This window comes from Trichoderma ghanense (assembly GCF_004382785.1).
Source record: "Trichoderma ghanense strain CCMA-1212 chromosome Unknown scaffold_0, whole genome shotgun sequence".
Classification (NCBI taxonomy): Eukaryota; Fungi; Ascomycota; class Sordariomycetes; order Hypocreales; family Hypocreaceae; genus Trichoderma; species Trichoderma ghanense.
This window is the reverse complement of record NW_027395663.1, coordinates 3,474,783-3,492,424: the sequence shown is the minus strand read 5'-3', so window position 1 is coordinate 3,492,424 and position 17,642 is coordinate 3,474,783. Positions and strand designations below refer to the sequence as shown.

Sequence of the window (17,642 nt, the reverse complement as noted above, 5' to 3'; positions counted from 1 at the left end):
TGCTATCTCTTTGTTCCTCCCCCCGGTCTGTTTCCATTCGAACACCTCCGTTCCTCTCTCGAGGGATCAACACGTGTGCTTCCCGCTTCCTGTCGCAACCATGTCTGAGAAGTTCAAGACACCCGAGGACCTCGAGGCGACGGTCTCTCATTCGAGTGGCTTCTCGCGGCTTGCCTCCATGTTCGGCGGCCCCAATGTCTGGGTCGGCCCCCGGATAGCACCGCTGCCCGCCTACCTCCAGAACGATCTCTCCGAGAGCGAAGAGTCCAGCGAGGCCATCCTCAACCGACAGCTCGCCTCGGAAGATGGCACCTCGATCCAGTACCGGACCTGCTCGTGGCAGAAGACGGCCGCGCTGCTCTTCAGCGAGTACATCTGCCTGGCCATCATGAGCTTCCCCTGGTCATACAGCGTGCTGGGTCTAGTGCCCGGCCTGATCCTGACCGTTGTGGTCGCCGGCATCGTGCTCTACACGAGTCTGGTGCTGTGGGAGTTTTGCCTGCGGCATCCAGAGGTGCGCGACGTGTGCGACATTGGCCAGATGCTCTTCTGGGGCAAGGAATGGGCGTGGTGGGGGACCGCCGTTATGTTTGTCCTCAACAACACCTTCATCCAGGCGCTCCACGTTCTGGTGGGCGCCGAGTACCTCAACACCATGACGGCGAGCGACAACATTGGCGGGTGCCGGACCGTCGAGTTTGGCGTCGTGGTGACCATCATCTGCCTGATTGGATCGCTGCCTCGCACGTTCAGCATGATGTCCAAGCTGGGCACGGCCTCGGCCCTCTTCACCTTCATCTCGGTGGTGCTGGCGACCATCTTTGCGGGCATCCAGGACAAGCCCGCGGGTTTCACCGAGAAGCTGGGCTCGCCGCTTGTCACGGCCATTCCCGTCAGAAGCACCACGTTTGTCAATGGAATGTCGGCCTTCCTCAACATTAGCTATACGTTTATTGGCCAGATTACTCTCCCAAGCTTTATCGCAGAGATGCGAGATCCTCGGTAAGTCTGCTGATTGAAAGCCTTGTCTGTCGCCATATACTAACTCGGCCGTCACTCAGGGAATTCCCCAAGTCGCTGTGGGCTTGCACAATCGCCGAAATCATCGTCTTCTCCATCGTCGGCGGCGTCATCTACGCCTACACCGGCAACCAATACGTTACGGCTCCCGCCTTTGGATCGTTGGACGAGCTGTACAAGAAGGTTTCCTTCTCCTTCATGATCCCCACGCTCATCTTCCTCGGATGCCTGTACGCCTCCGTGACGGCCCGCTTCGTCTTCTTCCGCGCGTTTCGCAACTCGGTGCACCTGAACAGCCATACCCTTGTCGGCTGGGGGAGCTGGGCCGGCATCCTGCTTGTCACCTGGGTGTTTGCTTTCATCATCTCTCAGGTCATTCCCTTTTTCTCATCACGTAAGTTTTCCGTTCCACCTCTATACACAGCTACTAGTGTGTTCGAGTCCTAACTTTCTCTTGCCCAGTCTTGTCCGTCATGTCATCCCTCTTCGACAGCTGGTTCGGCTTCATCTTCTGGGGCGTTGCGTACCTGCGCATGCGAAACGCAGACAAGCAGGTGGGACGGAAACGCAACGGCTTCGTCTCGGCGTTCTCAACGGCCGTCAACATTGCCATCATCATCGTTGGCATCTTCTTCCTGACCGTGGGCACGTATGCCAGTGTACAGGGCATCATTGATGCGTTCGATGCCGGCACGGTGCACGGCGTGTTTTCCTGCAAGAGCAACGGAATATGAAGTCATGAAAGATATACATATACCCAGGAGGAGATGATTATAGAGTCAAGACCAGGGGACGAGGGGAGTTGGTAGAGGATGACGAGACTGGCGTTGGGACGTGTACAAAAAGCACATAGCACTTGGACATTTTCGTGGTGTGCATATGGGTGAGCCACGGGTTGGAGTACAAGGGGCGGAAGAGTTGAAATACCACATCTCTCGCGATGGAGCCATTTGTCGGAGAGAACGATGCAAAGTCCTGCAGAGTTGCACGGCATTTTCCCTATTTTCTACTACACTGACCACTGACTGATCTTGTAGATGTAGCGCACCTTTGACCTCGGGATTGTAGATTGCCTTTGCGTTCCATGTATGTGTAGTCCCAAGTATGCAGGTGAATTTTTCCTTAGATGCGCTGTATGAAATTGTTGGAATTTCCTTGATCGTATAAATCCACGAGTGCCAATCTCTTCATCTCTACATCTTTCCCCCATTGACCAACTTGGCTATACTTGTTGCGACCGACATCCCGAGATCTGCTCCCGGGTATTCATTTCTGCATTGCGATGGACGCTCGGATAGCCTGGTGCGATGATACCAGCTACTTCCTCAAGTACATGTCTTCTTGCCTGTTACAGCTGCATCACTAGGTACTATATCCCCAGTTCAAAAGTACGATGGCCATTCCCATGATTGATAAATCACCTCGATCAATCATCATCATTTTCTCTCAGTTTTTCTCTCCCAACTCACATTCCTACAACCCCCTCATCACCAAGCCGTCACAGCTCAGGCCCCTCCAACACTCTCCACCCCCTCCAAGCACCACTAAAAGCCCCCCCGCAAACGAGCCACTTCAGGGCCTCTCAATGCACTGAAACCCGCCCCTGGAACCGCATTGTTTCGCAGAATCCCCATTGAACGCGCGGTCCCTGCGTCTATTCATCCATCCTCTAACTGCCAAGCTAGGCAATTGCTACTAAGATAAGATAAGCAGCAGCAGCAAGCAAGAGGGACACCCACCGCCTTTGTTTTGTTTGTTGCCCAATTTGCCTCCGAAACAGCCCACTTCAACTTTTAGTAGCTCGACTCAGCCAGATCGCCCAGAATGGGGCCAACAGAACGACCGCCAGACTCTCGTCCTTGACATTCCGCCTCTCTCTCCTTCAACAGCTTGGACTTTGAACCATCATCAATTGGCTCTTCTTTCCACCTCCTTTTCCCTGACAATTGTCTCGATATAGAACAGCTTCAATTGAAACGAAACCGAAAAACCTACTTGCCTAGCATCTGCCACAATTGCTTTGCCCCTCATGGCTCGGTCAGCCGCGACGACGGCCGTCAAAGAGGCCAAACCCCCGGCTGCTTCTGCTTCTGCTGCAACAAACGACGACAAGCAGCATGATTTCTTCTGGACCTACACCGAGGAGCCGCACCGTACGCGGCGTCTGGCCATTATCAAGGCCCATCCCGAGGCAAGACACCCTCTCTCTCCCCAGCGCTCCCATCGATCCAAAAGACACACAGCTCTCTTCCTCTCCTCAAGCAAACCGACGTCCCGACCTCACCAAGCAAAACACCAGACAATTTGCTAACAAACGCACCATGCACACAGGTCCTCAAGCTCTGCGGCCCCGAACCCCTGACCAAATACGTCGTCGCCGGCGTCGTCGGCCTGCAGGTCTTCCTCGCCTACGCGCTGCAGTCCACGCCCTTCTGGTCCTGGAAGTTCTGGGCCGTCGCGTACGTCTTCGGCGCCACGGCGAACCAGAACCTGTTCCTCGCCATCCACGAGATCTCGCACAACTTGGCCTTTAGGAGCCCCCTCGCCAACCGGCTGCTTGCCATCTTTGCCAATCTCCCCATTGGCATTCCTTATAGTGCTTCGTTCAGGGTACGTTTATCCCATCTCTTCTCTTGGTCTGGAGCAGGGACAAGCATACTGACTCCTCGCAGCCATATCACCTCACCCACCACAAGTCCCTCGGCGTGGACGGCCTCGACACGGACCTCCCCACCGCCCTGGAAGCCTTCGTCCTCGACTCCATCTTCGGCAAGGCCTTCTTCTGCACGTTCCAAATCTTCTTCTACGCCATCCGCCCCATGGCCGTCTACCGCATCCCCCTGACCTGGGTGCACCTCCTCAACGTCGTCGTCCAGCTCTCCTTCGACGCCCTCCTCGTCCACCTCGCCTCCCCCAACGCCCTCCTCTACCTGCTGCTCTCCTCCTTCCTGGCCGGCAGCCTGCACCCCCTCGCCGGCCACTTCATCGCCGAGCACTACGTCTACGAGACCGTCACCCCGACCCAGCGCGACCCGGACAACAAGGTCCCCGTCCCCGAGACCTTTTCCTACTACGGGCCCCTCAACGTCCTCACGTACAACGTCGGCCTGCACAACGAGCACCACGACTTCCCGGCCATTCCGTGGACGAGGCTGCACGCCGTGTATGACATTGCCAGGGAGTTTTACGAGGACCTGCCGCGCCACGAGAGCTGGGTGTATGCCATTTGGCGGTTCATCTGGGACGAGAACGTGGGCATTACGTGCCGCGTCAAGAGGAAGAATGGCGGCCGGATTGTGGGCGGCGCGGTCAAGTGGAAGCAATCCGAGGTGGAGGCTTGAAAAAAACAGAGCGGTGTTGAGAGGGTAAAATTTCATGTTTGTTTCCCTTTTACAGTAGAGTAAGGTAGAGTAGACAAGTGTCAGTCCTAGAAGGCTAAAGCTTGTACATGAACCTTTTCTTTCTTTGTGTTCTAGTTCCTTTGCGGTGTCACAAAAAAAAGGGCAAGGCCTCCAGTACCTTTTCGATATTTGGTAAACGGGAGTGAAAATGAAATGCAGAGCTATCGGTCACGGAGCCTGCATGGATATCACGCCTTTCAAGATTGGGGCCGAAAGAGATGCCTGTGGGGAGATGGTGAACGTTGCATACCTACCCGAGGTATGCGGACAGAATTGCTATAACCGTTTGATCGCAGTATGATGAAAACCATGTCAGATATCAACCTAACGATTTTATTTCCCATCCTACCCGAACTGCGTACCTTGCCTAGAGGCACGCTCACTTGCAACCATTATCATCCAGGGTAACCAACACGCAGAAAGAACCAAACAGGTAATTGCAGTAGCCCTGATGCACAAACAGGAAAAAGGGGGGGAAAACATATAATGAGGCAAAGGGAAATACAAAGGGAATAAAGACACGCCTATCAAATACTAGAAACGAAACTACTGCCAGAATGAGGTAGCAAGCAAAAGGAACAAGACAAAGTAAACAGTTACAGTACAGAGAACTGCGCACCCATGAGGACTTGCTCCGAAAAAAGAGTCAAAGAGTCCAACAAGCAACAGCCCTGTTTCCAACACCCAGGTCTCTCCTTGTGTGTGCGCGAGGAGACTGAACAACTTCGCCAGCCCCCCCTTGTCATCGTCTAGGTACTGCCACACACACAACAGAGACACGCATACACAATTTTCTCTTCGTACAGACACCTCCGTGACAAAAAAATGCGCCCCGCCACTTTCCATCGTATGCATGATGATGCTATGCCCACAGGACGGTTTGGGTCTCGTGATGGGCTAATCGTTGCCGGTTGCTGCTGTGATATGCCTCGGATCCAGGTTGCCGTGGCATAAAAGAACAAGCTCCTCCAACTCCCAGGTCGTAATTTGTGGTACTACTTACTCTTCATCCTATTGACTGCAGGACAGTCTGCCGCTCCATATCAACCAGAGCTTAGAAGAAGACGTAGGCAAGAAGGAAGCTGATGAGGCACAAGATGGCCACAATCTTGACAGGCACGCCCTCGACGACTTGCTTAGGTTGCTGGGCGAGGGCTGCGCCCGCGCTCTTCTCGCTCTCGCCGCCCTTGACGTTGCGCTGTCGAAGGCCGCTGTTCTTGTAGTTGGCCAATTCGGCTTCCAGCTGAGCAATCTTGGCCTTGAACTCTTCAACACCCGTTTGGACCGTGCTGGCGACGGCGGAGGCAGTCTTGGAAGCGGCCGACTTGGCGGTCTGCGGTCGGGAGTCATCGTCATCGTTGGCCTCGTTAACGTAGGGGGGCGGCGCGGCGTTTGAGGTGTCGGCAGCACTGGGGGAAGAATAGGGTCGAGTCGGCTCGGGAGTCTCGTACGACTTGGGGCGAACCTCTGTCAGCTACACGCAAGTTATTTCCCAGCGGACAATCTATACGAACCCCATTCACCGTGGTTGGCTTGCTGGGCGTCGAGATGGCGGTTGGGCCATGATCAGGGCTGTCACCTGCAGGTAGCCAGTTGACTCGGATCTTTCGTTCGGAGATGGACGCCTTGTCGGTCGTCTCGAGCTGCACGTGCGTCGCGGTCAGTGCGTGTGTCCGAGGAGGACCGGGAGCCAGGGCACGTGGAGACTCACCACTGACGCAATGCTGGCAAACTCCTTGTCTGCAGTAATGGGGGCCGATTGGACGAGGAACTTGTCTCTGCACTTTGCGTCCAGCGGGGGATCAGACTTCATCGCCTGCAGAAGGACTATGCTGGGTGTCAGCCGTCATGCGATACCTATTGCTGCCTTGTCGCGACCCAACGCACCCGTGACATCAAAGTCCTGGCCAGGCTCGATACGGCCCGCATTCGGTCGAACGCAATACCTATTCACGAGAAAAAAGGGAGGTTAGATCGCCTTGTGGACATGGTGGCCGTGGAATCGCAACAACGAGGTCATTCGTACTGCTTGGGAGCCGTCGTTTTCACCTTAAGGGACGTTAGCAGGGATTAAGATGAGATAGGAGGTATCCACAAGCAAGTGCAGTCGTGGGCGACGACGGCAGAAGCCATACGTGGCAGGTCGGGATCACGACAGACCTTGAAGGCCAAGGGCGATGAGCTAGGGTTCTTGATCTTGAGGATCTGCGCGACCTCGACGGTGAAGGGCCCTGTGCATTGCCAGTCCGTCAATGGATGTTCTCGCTCGGAAATGCCGTCATGGCCGCTGGGGCGGAAAAGGACAACATACGCCGAAAGGACAGCTCGAGAGGCTCAATTTCGACCGACATGACGACTGAAACTGCAGAGACGAGGCTAGAGCCGAGCTAGGTTCGAGGCCGAAGGGCGATTCGATTCTGGGGGGGGGGGGGGGGGGCACGAGCTGGAGATGCAAAGATGATGTCGTGTTTAGATCGATGGCGCTGCTCCAGCGGGGAGACGCGGCGGGACCAGGAATGAAGCTTGGCTACAGAAAAGGGATGCGGATAACGAGTATCAAAGGGGCAGAGGAAAAGGTTCGTTGCCTAGAGAGTAATCGAACACAAGAGCGGCGGACGAGGAAGCGTGGATTGAGAGGACGGACAGCTGTTGTTTGATTACAAAGAAGAGAATCTGGAGGCGTGATTGATGGCTCTGGCCCCTGTATCGAGATTGGCTGGCGAGGCTGAGCTGGCCTGAATGATGGCGGCATGACTAAGCCGGCTCAGGGTCTCTGGGGTCCCGTGCAGGAGAAGCGATGAGACTCGACGGCTGTTGGGCACGCTACAGGCGATTAAATTGCATGGAACGAGACTTGAGGGCTTGATTCAACATTTCAGAAGAGGCGTTGGAGGCATCCGGCAATGGAGCACGTGTGAAAAGGACGAAACGCTAGGGGAGTGCTGAAGAAGCTGGGTGTTCATATGATGGCAGGTCATATGCTCTTTATTTTTCCCTTGCGTCCTGTGATAATTGATGGTTGAGCTAGGTAGCTCCGAGTAACAAACAACTGGTAAGCTGATATGCCTGCAAGTCGTAGTTACTGTGAGCAAGTGCTACTTCAATAAGCTGGAGTGTTGTTTACAGTAAGGCATTGATTTGCTCTGGGTTGCCTTTTGGAGACTATACTGTAAGCATGAGGTGTTGTAGCGTTGACGCCATCTTACGTAGCTGTTGGTACCTAAGACGGAGAGCTTCAGTAACCTGAACTTCAGAGCTCGGAAAAGCCCCATCAGTTGTGTTACCTAGTCATTACTTAAGCTACCTTACTTCTGAGCTTCTTGAACAATTCTATTTCAATTTCCACCTTTTCCCTTGCACCTTCGTCATCTATACCTCTACAGCAGCTCCACTGCCAGACTCGTGATACCCAGTCGGAGGTCGAGACTCGACCCCACACTCCCTCATCACCTCACGCCTCCAGCTTCTACTATACTTTCATCACTTCACACCCCATCCCTCTTCTCCGAATCTCACAGTTCAAACAACAAGCGAATCAGACACGAGATGGCTTCCGACCTGGATACTCTCATCGACATGGGCTTCGAGCGAGCTCGTGCTGAGCTCGCCGTCAAGAAGTCCGGAGGATGTGAGTTGGCTCTTTCCGTGACATTTCCCAGCATCTCCCGTCATCCATCTCACACGTGTCTTTACAACCCGCAGTGCAGGGAGCCCTGCAGTGGCTAGAAGACAACCAGGACAAGTCGCTGGAGGAGATCCAGGCTGCTCAGGCCGCGGCGAAAGACGACGAAGAGGACGAGGACGAGACCAAGGCCAAGATTGCCGCGCTGGAGTCGGGCGAGTCCGCCAAATCCCTTGTCTGCAACGAGTGCGGGAAGCGGTTCAGGAACCAGGATCTCGCCAGCTACCATGCCACCAAGACGTAAGACATATTGCCCACTTGAAGCATGGATTACGACTAATGCTGTAATAGCGAGCACACAGACTTCTCCGAGTCAACAGAGGAGATTGCGCCCTTGACTGAGGAGGAGAAGAAGGCGAAGCTTGCCGAGCTGAGAGAACGACTCAAGGCGAAGAAGGCTTCCCAGGCAGAGCAGGACAAGGAGGATGCCAAGCGCAACGAGGTGATTTTTACTCCGCTCCCCCATTCTACCTATCTAACCATGTTTCTAATACGTCACTTAGAAAATAAGACAAAAGTCTACAAAGGAATCTCAGGAAGCAAAGGAGGAGCTCGCGCGCAAAGAGCAAATCAAGGAAGCCATGCAGAAGAAACGAGAGAAGCTTGAAGAGGCCGAGGCCAAGAAGCGCATCAAGGCCAAGATTGAAGAAGACAGGGCCGAACGCCGCCGCAAGGCCGAAGAGGCAAAGGCCGCTCGCGAAGGCAGAGCTCCCGAGGCCGCTGCCTCATCTACTTCCGCCGCCGCTGCTCCCGCTGCCGCGCCCCCACGGCCCAAGGCAGATCACACAGAGGCAAAGTTGAAGCTGCAGACGGATGCTGGAAACGTCATGAAGACGCTGCCGGCGGAGACGACGCTGTTTGAGCTTGCGCAGCAGTTGGAGGGCGAGATTGGTAAGCCGGTGACGACGTTTACGATGACGTTTCCCAGGAAGACGTTCCAGGGGGATGTGGACATGTCCAAGACGCTCAAGGAGGCCGGACTTGTGCCTTCCGCTGTGCTCATTGTAAAATAGGACTCGTTTTGGTCTTTGGTTATGAGAACAACCTAGAGGCTCTGAGCGACGTGGGGCGCGTCACATTGATCATCTTGAGTCATGAATCGACTTTCGAGCGCTCTTGTCAGTAGATGAACATGGCGCCCACCATCACGAACACACAGTCTCAGGTGCGTTGCTCATGTCGCGCCTTCACAGCATAGCGAGGCGTGTGCAGAGAAGCCCAAAAATGTCAAAAGATTTCTTTTTATTCTTCCCGAGTCATTTATTTGACCATTTGTCCCTTCCCCGCGTGAACTCCGTCGTGTGAGAGCATTCATCATATTATCCTTATGAACGAAGCTACTCTGCCCAGGACGCAGGATATAGGCGCCCACTCCATCCTGTATGCATCCATCGATGTGTATAAAGACCCCGAAGTGCCATGCAGTTGAAGTACAAAGAAGCAAGAGAAAAAACAGTCGCCGCAACAGATCGTGCTGGCTGTTTAGTCGAAGAGGCCGAAGCCCATGTCCTCGTCGGACTCCTCCTTCTCTGCAGAAACGCGTTAGCACAATGACTCTCGGGCCCGGGTTATCGTGGAGCGGTCGGCACGCACCCTCCTCCTTCTTCTCCTCCTCGGCGGGCGCATCGGCGGCGGCAGCGGCACCACCAGCGGCGGCAGCGCCGGGGGCAGCAGCAGCGCCGCCGGAGCCGACGTTGACCAGGAGGTCCTTGATGTCCTTGCCCTCCAGAGCCTATTTGTCGAACCATCACTCGTCAGCGACCAAATTCTTTCGATTATTTTTTGATAAGATTTCGACTTCGTTAAGCCGGTTCTGCCAGGGGCTGGCGGTCGGTTGGAATTCGTACCTTGGCGAAGATTGAGGTCCAGATGGGCTCAACCTCGACCTTGGCGGCCGAGATCAGGGTCTGGAGCTTGTCGGCCTAGAAATTCGAAACATGTCGCATATTAGCACACAACGACTCCCACACGTTCGTTCCGTCTCTCTCTCTCTCTCTTCGTCCTGCGCGCGCGGGGCACAACTGATGTCTTCCTCCCCTTCCCTCTTCTGCGCCACCAAACCCCGGAACAAGACGACGAGACGGAATTTCTGGAAAAAAAGAGGGCACTCACGGTGATCTCAATGCCATCGTCGGCAAGGATCAGGGCCGCGTAGGAAGAGGCGAGCTCGGCGGTAGACATTGTGTGCGGTTTGTCTGTGCGGATATGGGAAGATGTCAAGTCTGCACGGGAGAAGAGCTGTGGTTTGGACAATTCAATTCTCAACCACAAAAGGCAGTTCGCGGGGACCACAAAAAATTACCCTGGTCGAAATTTCGCGGGTTGGAGGGCTTGAAGACCTAAAGCGCAGGGCGAAATGGTTTCTCCGCGTGCCGGCTTTTTCTAGGCGGTCGCCGCAAGCGGGCCTTTCGCTTTCGCTGATTGGTTCAAGGCAATGCATCCAGCGAGCCAATCAGCGACCGTGTCTCAGCTGCAGCCAAAGTTCCCGCCCCGATGCGCAACGTCGTCACTCGCCCAGTGGCATCCAAACACAGTCGAGACGCCACCCCACCTTGAGCTGAAGTTTCCCCACCATCTTCTGCATTGAAGCAAGACCGGCAGTATCGCGACTCGTCCTGCTTCGCATTGTTGGTTGCTTGCGCCTCGCGAGAGTCTCGCTTTGTATCCCGTACGTGCATCTGCCAGCAGCTTGATCGCCGGCTGCCGCTGAACTTGCGCTGCCAATCCCCCTGAGCGATCATCAGATGATCTGTCCAGAGCCTCTCAATTGGCCGACGAAACCCGAAACCAGCCACACTCTGCATCGTCACTCCCGGAAGCACTGGAAGCAGGAGAGAACGACAACCTCCTTTCGCCGCCCTCGAATAATCAGCCAGATTTGACTCGCCATCTTTCCTATCTCTGACCTATATCGGCCCTCACCGCCTCGCCCACAACTATGGATACACCAGCCGTCCCTTTGCCGCAGGATGCCCGGGAACAGGCCGTTCTCGACAGCCTCGTCGTCATTCGCGACAAGCTGCTGCTGCTGAAGCAGGACCGCACAACGTACATTCGCAGCCAGGATGTCATACCTCTATACGATGAGACCATCAGCAGGGTCAAGGAGCTGGACGAGATCCGTACCGAGACGGGGAACAAGGAGGAGAACAGACGTGTGTCCAGCCTGCCGCGAACCATGAGAGACGGTCAATTACTAAAGTGCATGCTGCAACAGTTGACAAAATCCTGGAAAGCTGCTTCCAGCTTCTCTCCCTTTTCTACCTCACAATCGGACGCAACAATGAGTTACCCGCAAACTACGCCCTCACTTCTACAATCAAGAGGCTGCTTGACCATTTGACCGAAGCCGACCTCTACTCAGCCAAGGACCTCGAGAGCATCCAGTCCACATTGACGAACCTGTCCAACAGCATAAAGCAGGCCGGATCCAGCGAACACAAAGCCGAGAACTCTCCCTATCTCCTCAAGCTCCTGTCGAATAGGGTAACCAAGTGCTTGGCTACACTGGACAACCTCCAGAAGCGATTAGGTCGCATCGGAGAGCCTTTGCTTCCGACGCACGAGAAGCTTATTTCTATCCTGCGGTCTATCTCGTTGGCAAACACAAAAGCAAAAGTGCGCATGCCTTATGGCTCTCAGCCGTGACCAAGCTGGATCGCTAACTCTAGACTGGTATAGTTCTCGTCTGCCGAGGTGCAAAAGCTTCAAAAGCAGCTTCTCGATATCGGAGAGAAGCGCAAAGATGGCCAATTTGTCGACGAAAACGGGAACGTCCCTCGGGGGTCTGTGGAAATCGCGGAGCTGTACCAGCGTTGCCTCAAGTGGTCAGAGATGGTATTGGAGAGGTGAGCAAATGAAAGGCGTTTCCAGAGCTCGCCCATCTCACTAACACGGGTGCAGAAAAGGAAGCATGCCAGAGCAATTCCGCCCGACATACGAGACGCTTGTCGCTATTCGCAACGAGCTGGAGAAGCTGTCCTTGACACAAGCCTGGGCTCTTCGCGAGACCGATCTGTACGACTTCCAACGTCAGCTCGACAAGATTGACGAGAGCCGGCAGAACGGAAACTTTTACGACGACAGGGGCCGACCTGCCGACCTGTACACACAACGAACAATGTTGTATCTGATTAGGCGAAGCTACGCGTACATCTACTCCTTCATCCTCGCCTCAGAGCCGGTCTCTGAGGCTCTGCTGCCCGTCTACAACCAGCTGCAGACCCTCAAGAGGTGTCTTCTCGAAGTGAGGGACAGCGGCGGCGTATCCTCTGTTCGAGAACTGTATCCTTACAGCATGAAGGTATGATTTACCAAGGGGCTGGGGACCATCAACTACCTAAACTAACGCTCTGCCCATAGCTAAACTCGCTCGATAACCTGCGGGTGGACGGTAAATTCGTTGTCAATGGCGACATCCCCGAAGGTCAAGGCAGCGTAAGCGAGCTGCTTGCCGAATGCTTCGACATCACTTATGACTTGAGGGTTGCGGCAGAGGAGGCAACAGCAAGCAATTCCGATGGCCAATAAATGACATGTCAAAGGAGGAGACGATGGCCTCACCGTGTCTGGTTTGGATTATTGTTTTCCCTTGCCTTGTTCATTCGTGGGCTCTTTTTTTTTTTTTTTCGGTAATGTATCATGTTTGGTCTGGCAACTGCCCCTGATGGGCTTGGAAGACATTGGTGCCGTCCAGCGATGGTGTTCGATCAGCTATGCTGATGGGACGATGGCTAATTTGGGAATTTTTGAATACATCACTGCCATTCTGGGTGGAGTTCCTTTGTACCGCCCTCTCTGTCTTCATGGGCTGAATCAAGTTTTGGCTTTTCTTGTCCGCTATTGTATCACTTATGCTTCTCCTGACGGCTTGCTGGAGGGAGAAAGACTGAAGCCGCACTGGAAGGGATAGATTTGGGCCTGATTAAGTGGACGGCAGTGTCAGTCCATAGCTTCATCAAGTCTTTCTTGAATTTATTCTTGGTGTCAAACAAATCTGATGTTTTCGGCAACTCGAAGTTGAGAAAGTCTGAGACCTCGAATTGCGGTATGTTTCACAAATATCGGCCCGGGATCGCTATTGCTGATGGGCCACAGCAAAGTAGTCTATTCAGTGGGACGTGAAAGAGTCGTTAGGCTGCAGTCGTTACCATCTTGCATTTCGAATCTGCTATTTACTCTGGAGAAGATTAGTTGTTGGCTTTGAGATGATGTACGAGTACACATCTGTAGAAGTGCAAATCATCTTGCCGCGAGTCCTCCGTGTAAGCAAGAGGTTGCTCTGATTGGCCATGGGGGTCAGCTCAGCGGTTCCGGGTAGGCAGGTAAGGAGGCTATCGAGAGCTAGTAACGGGTGATCTAGATAGTAGCCAAGATTAACCAGGATGGAATCAAGTCGTCCATTAGGTACTTGATCCGGAAGTTCTTGTCCGTTTTGTAGATACTACCTATGGCGGTTGAGTCCAGTCCAGATGGAGCACGTGCAGTCTGGTGAAGCAGCTCAAACGCTAGATTGAATGTTTTAGCTTGTGTTAATGTCGCCGCAGAGCATCGGATGTCAATCCCTGAGCAATCAAGGGCGCTAGAGGCGAATTGGGAGGGACGGTCAAAGGCAAACGATGACCTCAAGGAAACGCCATGCGCGGGCGAATCGAAGAAAGCATGGAACAGACGGAGAAGCTCTAGGCGGTGTGCAGTGCAGTGCCCTGACGAGCAGTTGGACGCTATTCCATGTGCCTGGCAACAGAATCAGATCGGTCGATGATCTGCGCTGCTCCGGAAGATTATGCCCTACGTCATACTGCTGTGGAAGAGTCTGGGGAAATCATGACGAACCGCTGTGCTTGATATTGGCCTTGGACAAGGTCAACCGAGATGAAGCATCACCATCATTATCATCGCAACTCGAACCCGTCAAAAACAATAGCACCCTACAGAAATCCCCCCAAGCGGCTCGCGGACAGGAGGGTAGAGAGAGAAGGCGACAGAAGCGGGTGCTCGATCGACAGACAAGACGCAGCCATCCCGCATGGCATACCGCGCCCCCCACGACCGCGACCGGCGGGTGTACCTCATCCTGCACCAGGACGGCGTGACGGTGACGGTGCTGGGCGTCTACGAGGAGCTGCAGGACGCCAACCGGGACTGCCTGTGGCAGGCGGCGCAGGCGGGCATCGACCTGCTGCAGGACTCGCCGACGACGGGGCCCGACAAGTACCACATCCAGCCGATCGAGCCGGCGCGGTGGGACACGCCGGACGGGGTGTCGTGCTGGGTCGAGAGCCATATGGTGGTGCCGAGCAGGGTTGCGGGTTCGAACCTGGCGAATCGCTGAGGCGGCGGAGGGATTGATGATTTGGGGATGGGTTTTTATGAAGAATGATGGGCGGGATACCACGATGCTTCTCCAGACGATGCGATGAGGTTTTGGAGAAGGATCACATTATGACGGACACTGGTTTCGGCGCCGGATTGTATAGACTTGGATCTGCAACGGTGATGGAGAGGAGGACGATTCAAGCGTCTGCTTTGCGGGCTGTTGTCTGGTGCTGGATGGTGATGATGAGAGACATGGATGGAATCAGCTGCTGGACAGACTCTTGGATTCCATGGCCAGCTCTGTGTTTATACGAGTACATGAACGTGCAGCATTCGGGAAGAAAAGCCCCCATCCAACACCTCGATCAGGGGGAGGCAGGGATTTCGACATCTTCGGAGTTAGCGAATCACATATACCGATTCCTTCCTTGCATCGGCGTCATGACCGCCATCTCAAACAGTTGCAGACACTTAGAGACAAGCGTGATGCATGCACTTACCAACAACATAAGGCTGAGGCTGTCAAAGAGCACCAGACATTGTCCGGCTACTATTTCTCCGTTGGCGTAGCCCGTCTGACTTGCAACTTCGTTGAGTGCCACGTTTTGCCGTTGCGTCTCGCTGAAGAATTGGCGGGGTAGCACCGCCAGCAGCTCGCAGGGGGTCCGCACAGAAGGGCCAGTGGTCCACCGTCGCCGTTAGGGGCGCCTTCGGAGGGCCGCCCAGGCGGTATAACGGTGCAGCTGCGGCGTTTTAGCGCCGCAAGCCCCCGGAGACCCCCTGCCAGTTGCCTGACCAACTCATCCATTGGCCGGCCCTCCAATTGTTAGGTTCCAGAGCTGCGCCTCGCCTTACCTGACAAGAAGCCGCGCATCCTCTTCCCCCAATATTCCCAATCTGACTTCCCCCACGTCCCAGCAGATACAAGCTGCGCAACCGCGAGACGACGGGCCTCTGTGTCTCTTCTAGCATTGGCCGTGAGCAGCGGACTCGGCTTCAGCGAGAATCCCTAGGCGCTGGCTTTACATGGTCTGCACCCCGACCCGAGACTGTCAGTGGCCTCTCCTCCCATCATGGCCGAGGTGGACGCCGTGCCCACCTTTGGCGCAGAGCTAAAGGTGCGTCTCTTGAGTTTGCGTGAGACGGTCACGTTTGGAGGAAGTTGAGAAAGGATCATGACGAAGGGGGAATAAGAGAAAGAGACACGAAGGATTCGAACAAGAAGGAAGAGACAAGAGGGGAAACAGAGGCAAAGGGCATTGTGATTGCTGGCGCCGCGCTGACAGACTACCCAGGATGGCTTCAAGGCGGCAAACGCCTGGGTCGGCCATGGCATCGCCTGGCTCGACGAGCTCCAGCAGTTTTACCGCGACCGCGCCGCCATCGAGAAGGAATACAGCGCAAAGCTCGATGCGCTGGCCAAGAAGTACTTTGAGAAGAAGAATAAGAAGGTCTCTCAGCTCAGCGTTGGCGACACCCCGACCTTGACTCCTGGTTCGCTCGAGAGGTGAGACCGACATCCCCGGCGGAAGATACTCAGGGAGCTGTGGATGCGCGCAGACTTCTGAGCATCAGCGGAGAGTGAATGCCCAAGACGCCGTGATACTGACAGTGCTTTCCCCCCAATAGCGCTTCCTTGACGACCTGGTCCACCCAGCTTACGACGCTCGAGTCCCGCGCCTCCGAACACGACCGCTATGCAAACAGCCTCATATCCCAAGTCGCCGAGCCTCTCAAGTTTTACAACACCCGCTTCGAGGAGCTGCGCAAGCGCCATGCCGACTACGCCGAAAAGCTGGAAGCCAGCCGCGATGCCTCCTACGCCGACCTGCGCAAGGTCAAGACAAAGTACGACGCCACGTGCCAGGACCTCGAGAGCAAGCGCAAGAAGACCGAGTCGCACCATGATAAGAGCAAGGCACAGAGCGCCTACCAGCAGCAGCTGTTGGACATGAACAACGCCAAAAACACCTACCTCATCGCCATCAACGTCACCAACAAGCAAAAGGAAAAGTACTACCACGAGTATGTCCCCGAGGTCATGGACAGCTTGCAGGATCTGAGCGAGTTTCGGACGCTGAAGCTCAACTTTCTGTGGGATGTGGCGACCCGACTGGAGAGCGCCATGCTTCAACAGAGCAACGGCTTGATCGAGCACCAGGGCAAGGAGATCCAGAGGAACCTGCCGCACCTGGATTCCATGATGTACATGCGCCACAATATGGGAGCCTTCCAAGAGCCGCCGGACAAGGTTTTCGAGCCCAGCCCCGTCTGGCACGACGACGACCTGATGGTCGTGGACGAGATGGCCAAGATTTACCTGCGCAACGTTCTCACCAAATCCAAGGCCCAGCTGGGGGAACTGCGGAGAGAGGTGGACAAGAAGCGCAGAGAGGTGGAATCCTTGAAGGGGGTCAAGAAGCGGGTGCGGGAGGGCAAGGAGAAGAAGGACGAGGTCGAAGTCATCCGCACGCTCTTCGCCATGCAGGAGGATCTCATCGCCACGGACCAGAAGCGACTCACGGCCGAAGTCGAAACCACCACCATCACAAGCGCAGTGGGCGACGTGACACTGGGAGCCAAGAATCACAACTTCAAGAGCCAGACGTTCAAGATACCCACCAACTGCGACCTGTGCGGAGACCGCATATGGGGCCTAAGCGCGAAGGGGTTCGACTGCCGAGACTGCGGCTACACGTGCCACAGCAAATGCGAGATGAAGGTGCCCGCGGATTGTCCCGGCGAGCAGAACAAGGAAGAGCGGAAGAAGCTCAAGGCCGAGCGCCAGGCTGCTACCAACAGGCTTCTTGCGGCCGATCCGGCAGCAGTATCCCACGTCTCCGACGAGAGTCTAACTCGGTCTAACACCATGACTTCAGTGAGCTCGCATTCGCGACACTCGGTGGTATCCGCGCCGCAGACACCATCGGAGGACGCGCCCTCTGAGACCGCTCCCAAGGCGGTTACGGCCGCGGCCAAGGCTCCCACAGCTGCAGCTCCTGTGAAGAGGAACAGGGTTATTGCGCCCCCTCCCACGGCGTACATCTCACAGCCGCCAGCGGGCAGTTTGAACGGAATTCTGGAAAGGGAGGAGAAGAAGGGCAAGATGCTGTACCAGTTCGACGCCGGCGGCGACGGGGAGCTGTCAGTAGCGGAAGGCAAAGAAGTAGTGGTGCTGGAACCAGATGGTAAGTTGGAGCCTCTCCCCCCCCCTCCCCCCC

The 17,642-nt window shown here is 55.2% G+C and overlaps 8 protein-coding genes across 8 annotated transcripts; 6 read left to right on the top strand and 2 right to left on the bottom strand.

Moving 5' to 3' along the window:
• Positions 1–63: 63 nt before the first annotated feature.
• CCMA1212_001210 (N amino acid transport system protein) lies at positions 64–1,754 on the top strand (the record flags this gene model as incomplete). Its single annotated transcript, XM_073698644.1, has 3 exons — positions 64–1,002; positions 1,062–1,414; positions 1,483–1,754. Exons 1-3 carry the CDS (start codon positions 101–103, stop codon positions 1,752–1,754), a joined length of 1,527 nt encoding a protein of 508 aa, XP_073564004.1. The 5' UTR covers positions 64–100.
• A 1,295-nt stretch (positions 1,755–3,049) lies between these two features.
• CCMA1212_001209 (Sphingolipid delta) lies at positions 3,050–4,361 on the top strand (the record flags this gene model as incomplete). The annotated part of the gene is made up of 4 exons (XM_073698643.1): positions 3,050–3,173; positions 3,236–3,291; positions 3,352–3,630; positions 3,693–4,361. 4 exons carry the CDS (start codon positions 3,050–3,052, stop codon positions 4,359–4,361), a joined length of 1,128 nt encoding a protein of 375 aa, XP_073563540.1.
• Positions 4,362–5,475: 1,114 nt separating this feature from the next.
• CCMA1212_001208 (uncharacterized protein) lies at positions 5,476–6,783 on the bottom strand (the record flags this gene model as incomplete). Its single annotated transcript, XM_073698642.1, has 7 exons — positions 6,733–6,783; positions 6,582–6,652; positions 6,448–6,470; positions 6,309–6,367; positions 6,133–6,248; positions 5,936–6,064; positions 5,476–5,874 (listed from the first exon to the last, which is right to left on the bottom strand). The coding sequence occupies exons 1-7, from the start codon at positions 6,770–6,772 to the stop codon at positions 5,476–5,478; spliced, it is 837 nt and encodes a 278-aa protein (XP_073563541.1). The 5' UTR covers positions 6,773–6,783.
• A 1,184-nt stretch (positions 6,784–7,967) lies between these two features.
• On the top strand, positions 7,968–9,116 carry CCMA1212_001207 (uncharacterized protein; the record flags this gene model as incomplete). Its single annotated transcript, XM_073698641.1, has 4 exons — positions 7,968–8,049; positions 8,124–8,343; positions 8,395–8,545; positions 8,607–9,116. The coding sequence occupies 4 exons, from the start codon at positions 7,968–7,970 to the stop codon at positions 9,114–9,116; spliced, it is 963 nt and encodes a 320-aa protein (XP_073563858.1).
• Positions 9,117–9,585: 469 nt separating this feature from the next.
• CCMA1212_001206 (60S acidic ribosomal protein P1) lies at positions 9,586–10,284 on the bottom strand (the record flags this gene model as incomplete). Its single annotated transcript, XM_073698640.1, has 4 exons — positions 9,586–9,632; positions 9,697–9,835; positions 9,951–10,025; positions 10,216–10,284. 4 exons carry the CDS (start codon positions 10,282–10,284, stop codon positions 9,586–9,588), a joined length of 330 nt encoding a protein of 109 aa, XP_073563859.1.
• A 757-nt stretch (positions 10,285–11,041) lies between these two features.
• CCMA1212_001205 (uncharacterized protein) lies at positions 11,042–12,633 on the top strand (the record flags this gene model as incomplete). Its single annotated transcript, XM_073698639.1, has 5 exons — positions 11,042–11,258; positions 11,321–11,721; positions 11,785–11,951; positions 12,007–12,406; positions 12,466–12,633. The coding sequence occupies 5 exons, from the start codon at positions 11,042–11,044 to the stop codon at positions 12,631–12,633; spliced, it is 1,353 nt and encodes a 450-aa protein (XP_073563856.1).
• A 1,498-nt stretch (positions 12,634–14,131) lies between these two features.
• Positions 14,132–14,437, top strand: CCMA1212_001204 (uncharacterized protein; the record flags this gene model as incomplete). The annotated part of the gene is made up of 1 exon (XM_073698638.1): positions 14,132–14,437. One exon carries the CDS (start codon positions 14,132–14,134, stop codon positions 14,435–14,437), a length of 306 nt encoding a protein of 101 aa, XP_073563857.1.
• Positions 14,438–15,494: 1,057 nt separating this feature from the next.
• CCMA1212_001203 (Protein BZZ1) lies at positions 15,495–17,608 on the top strand (the record flags this gene model as incomplete). The annotated part of the gene is made up of 3 exons (XM_073698637.1): positions 15,495–15,539; positions 15,717–15,928; positions 16,051–17,608. Coding segments are annotated over 3 exons (1,815 nt in total), but the record flags the coding sequence as incomplete, so codon positions are not given.
• Positions 17,609–17,642: the final 34 nt, after the last annotated feature.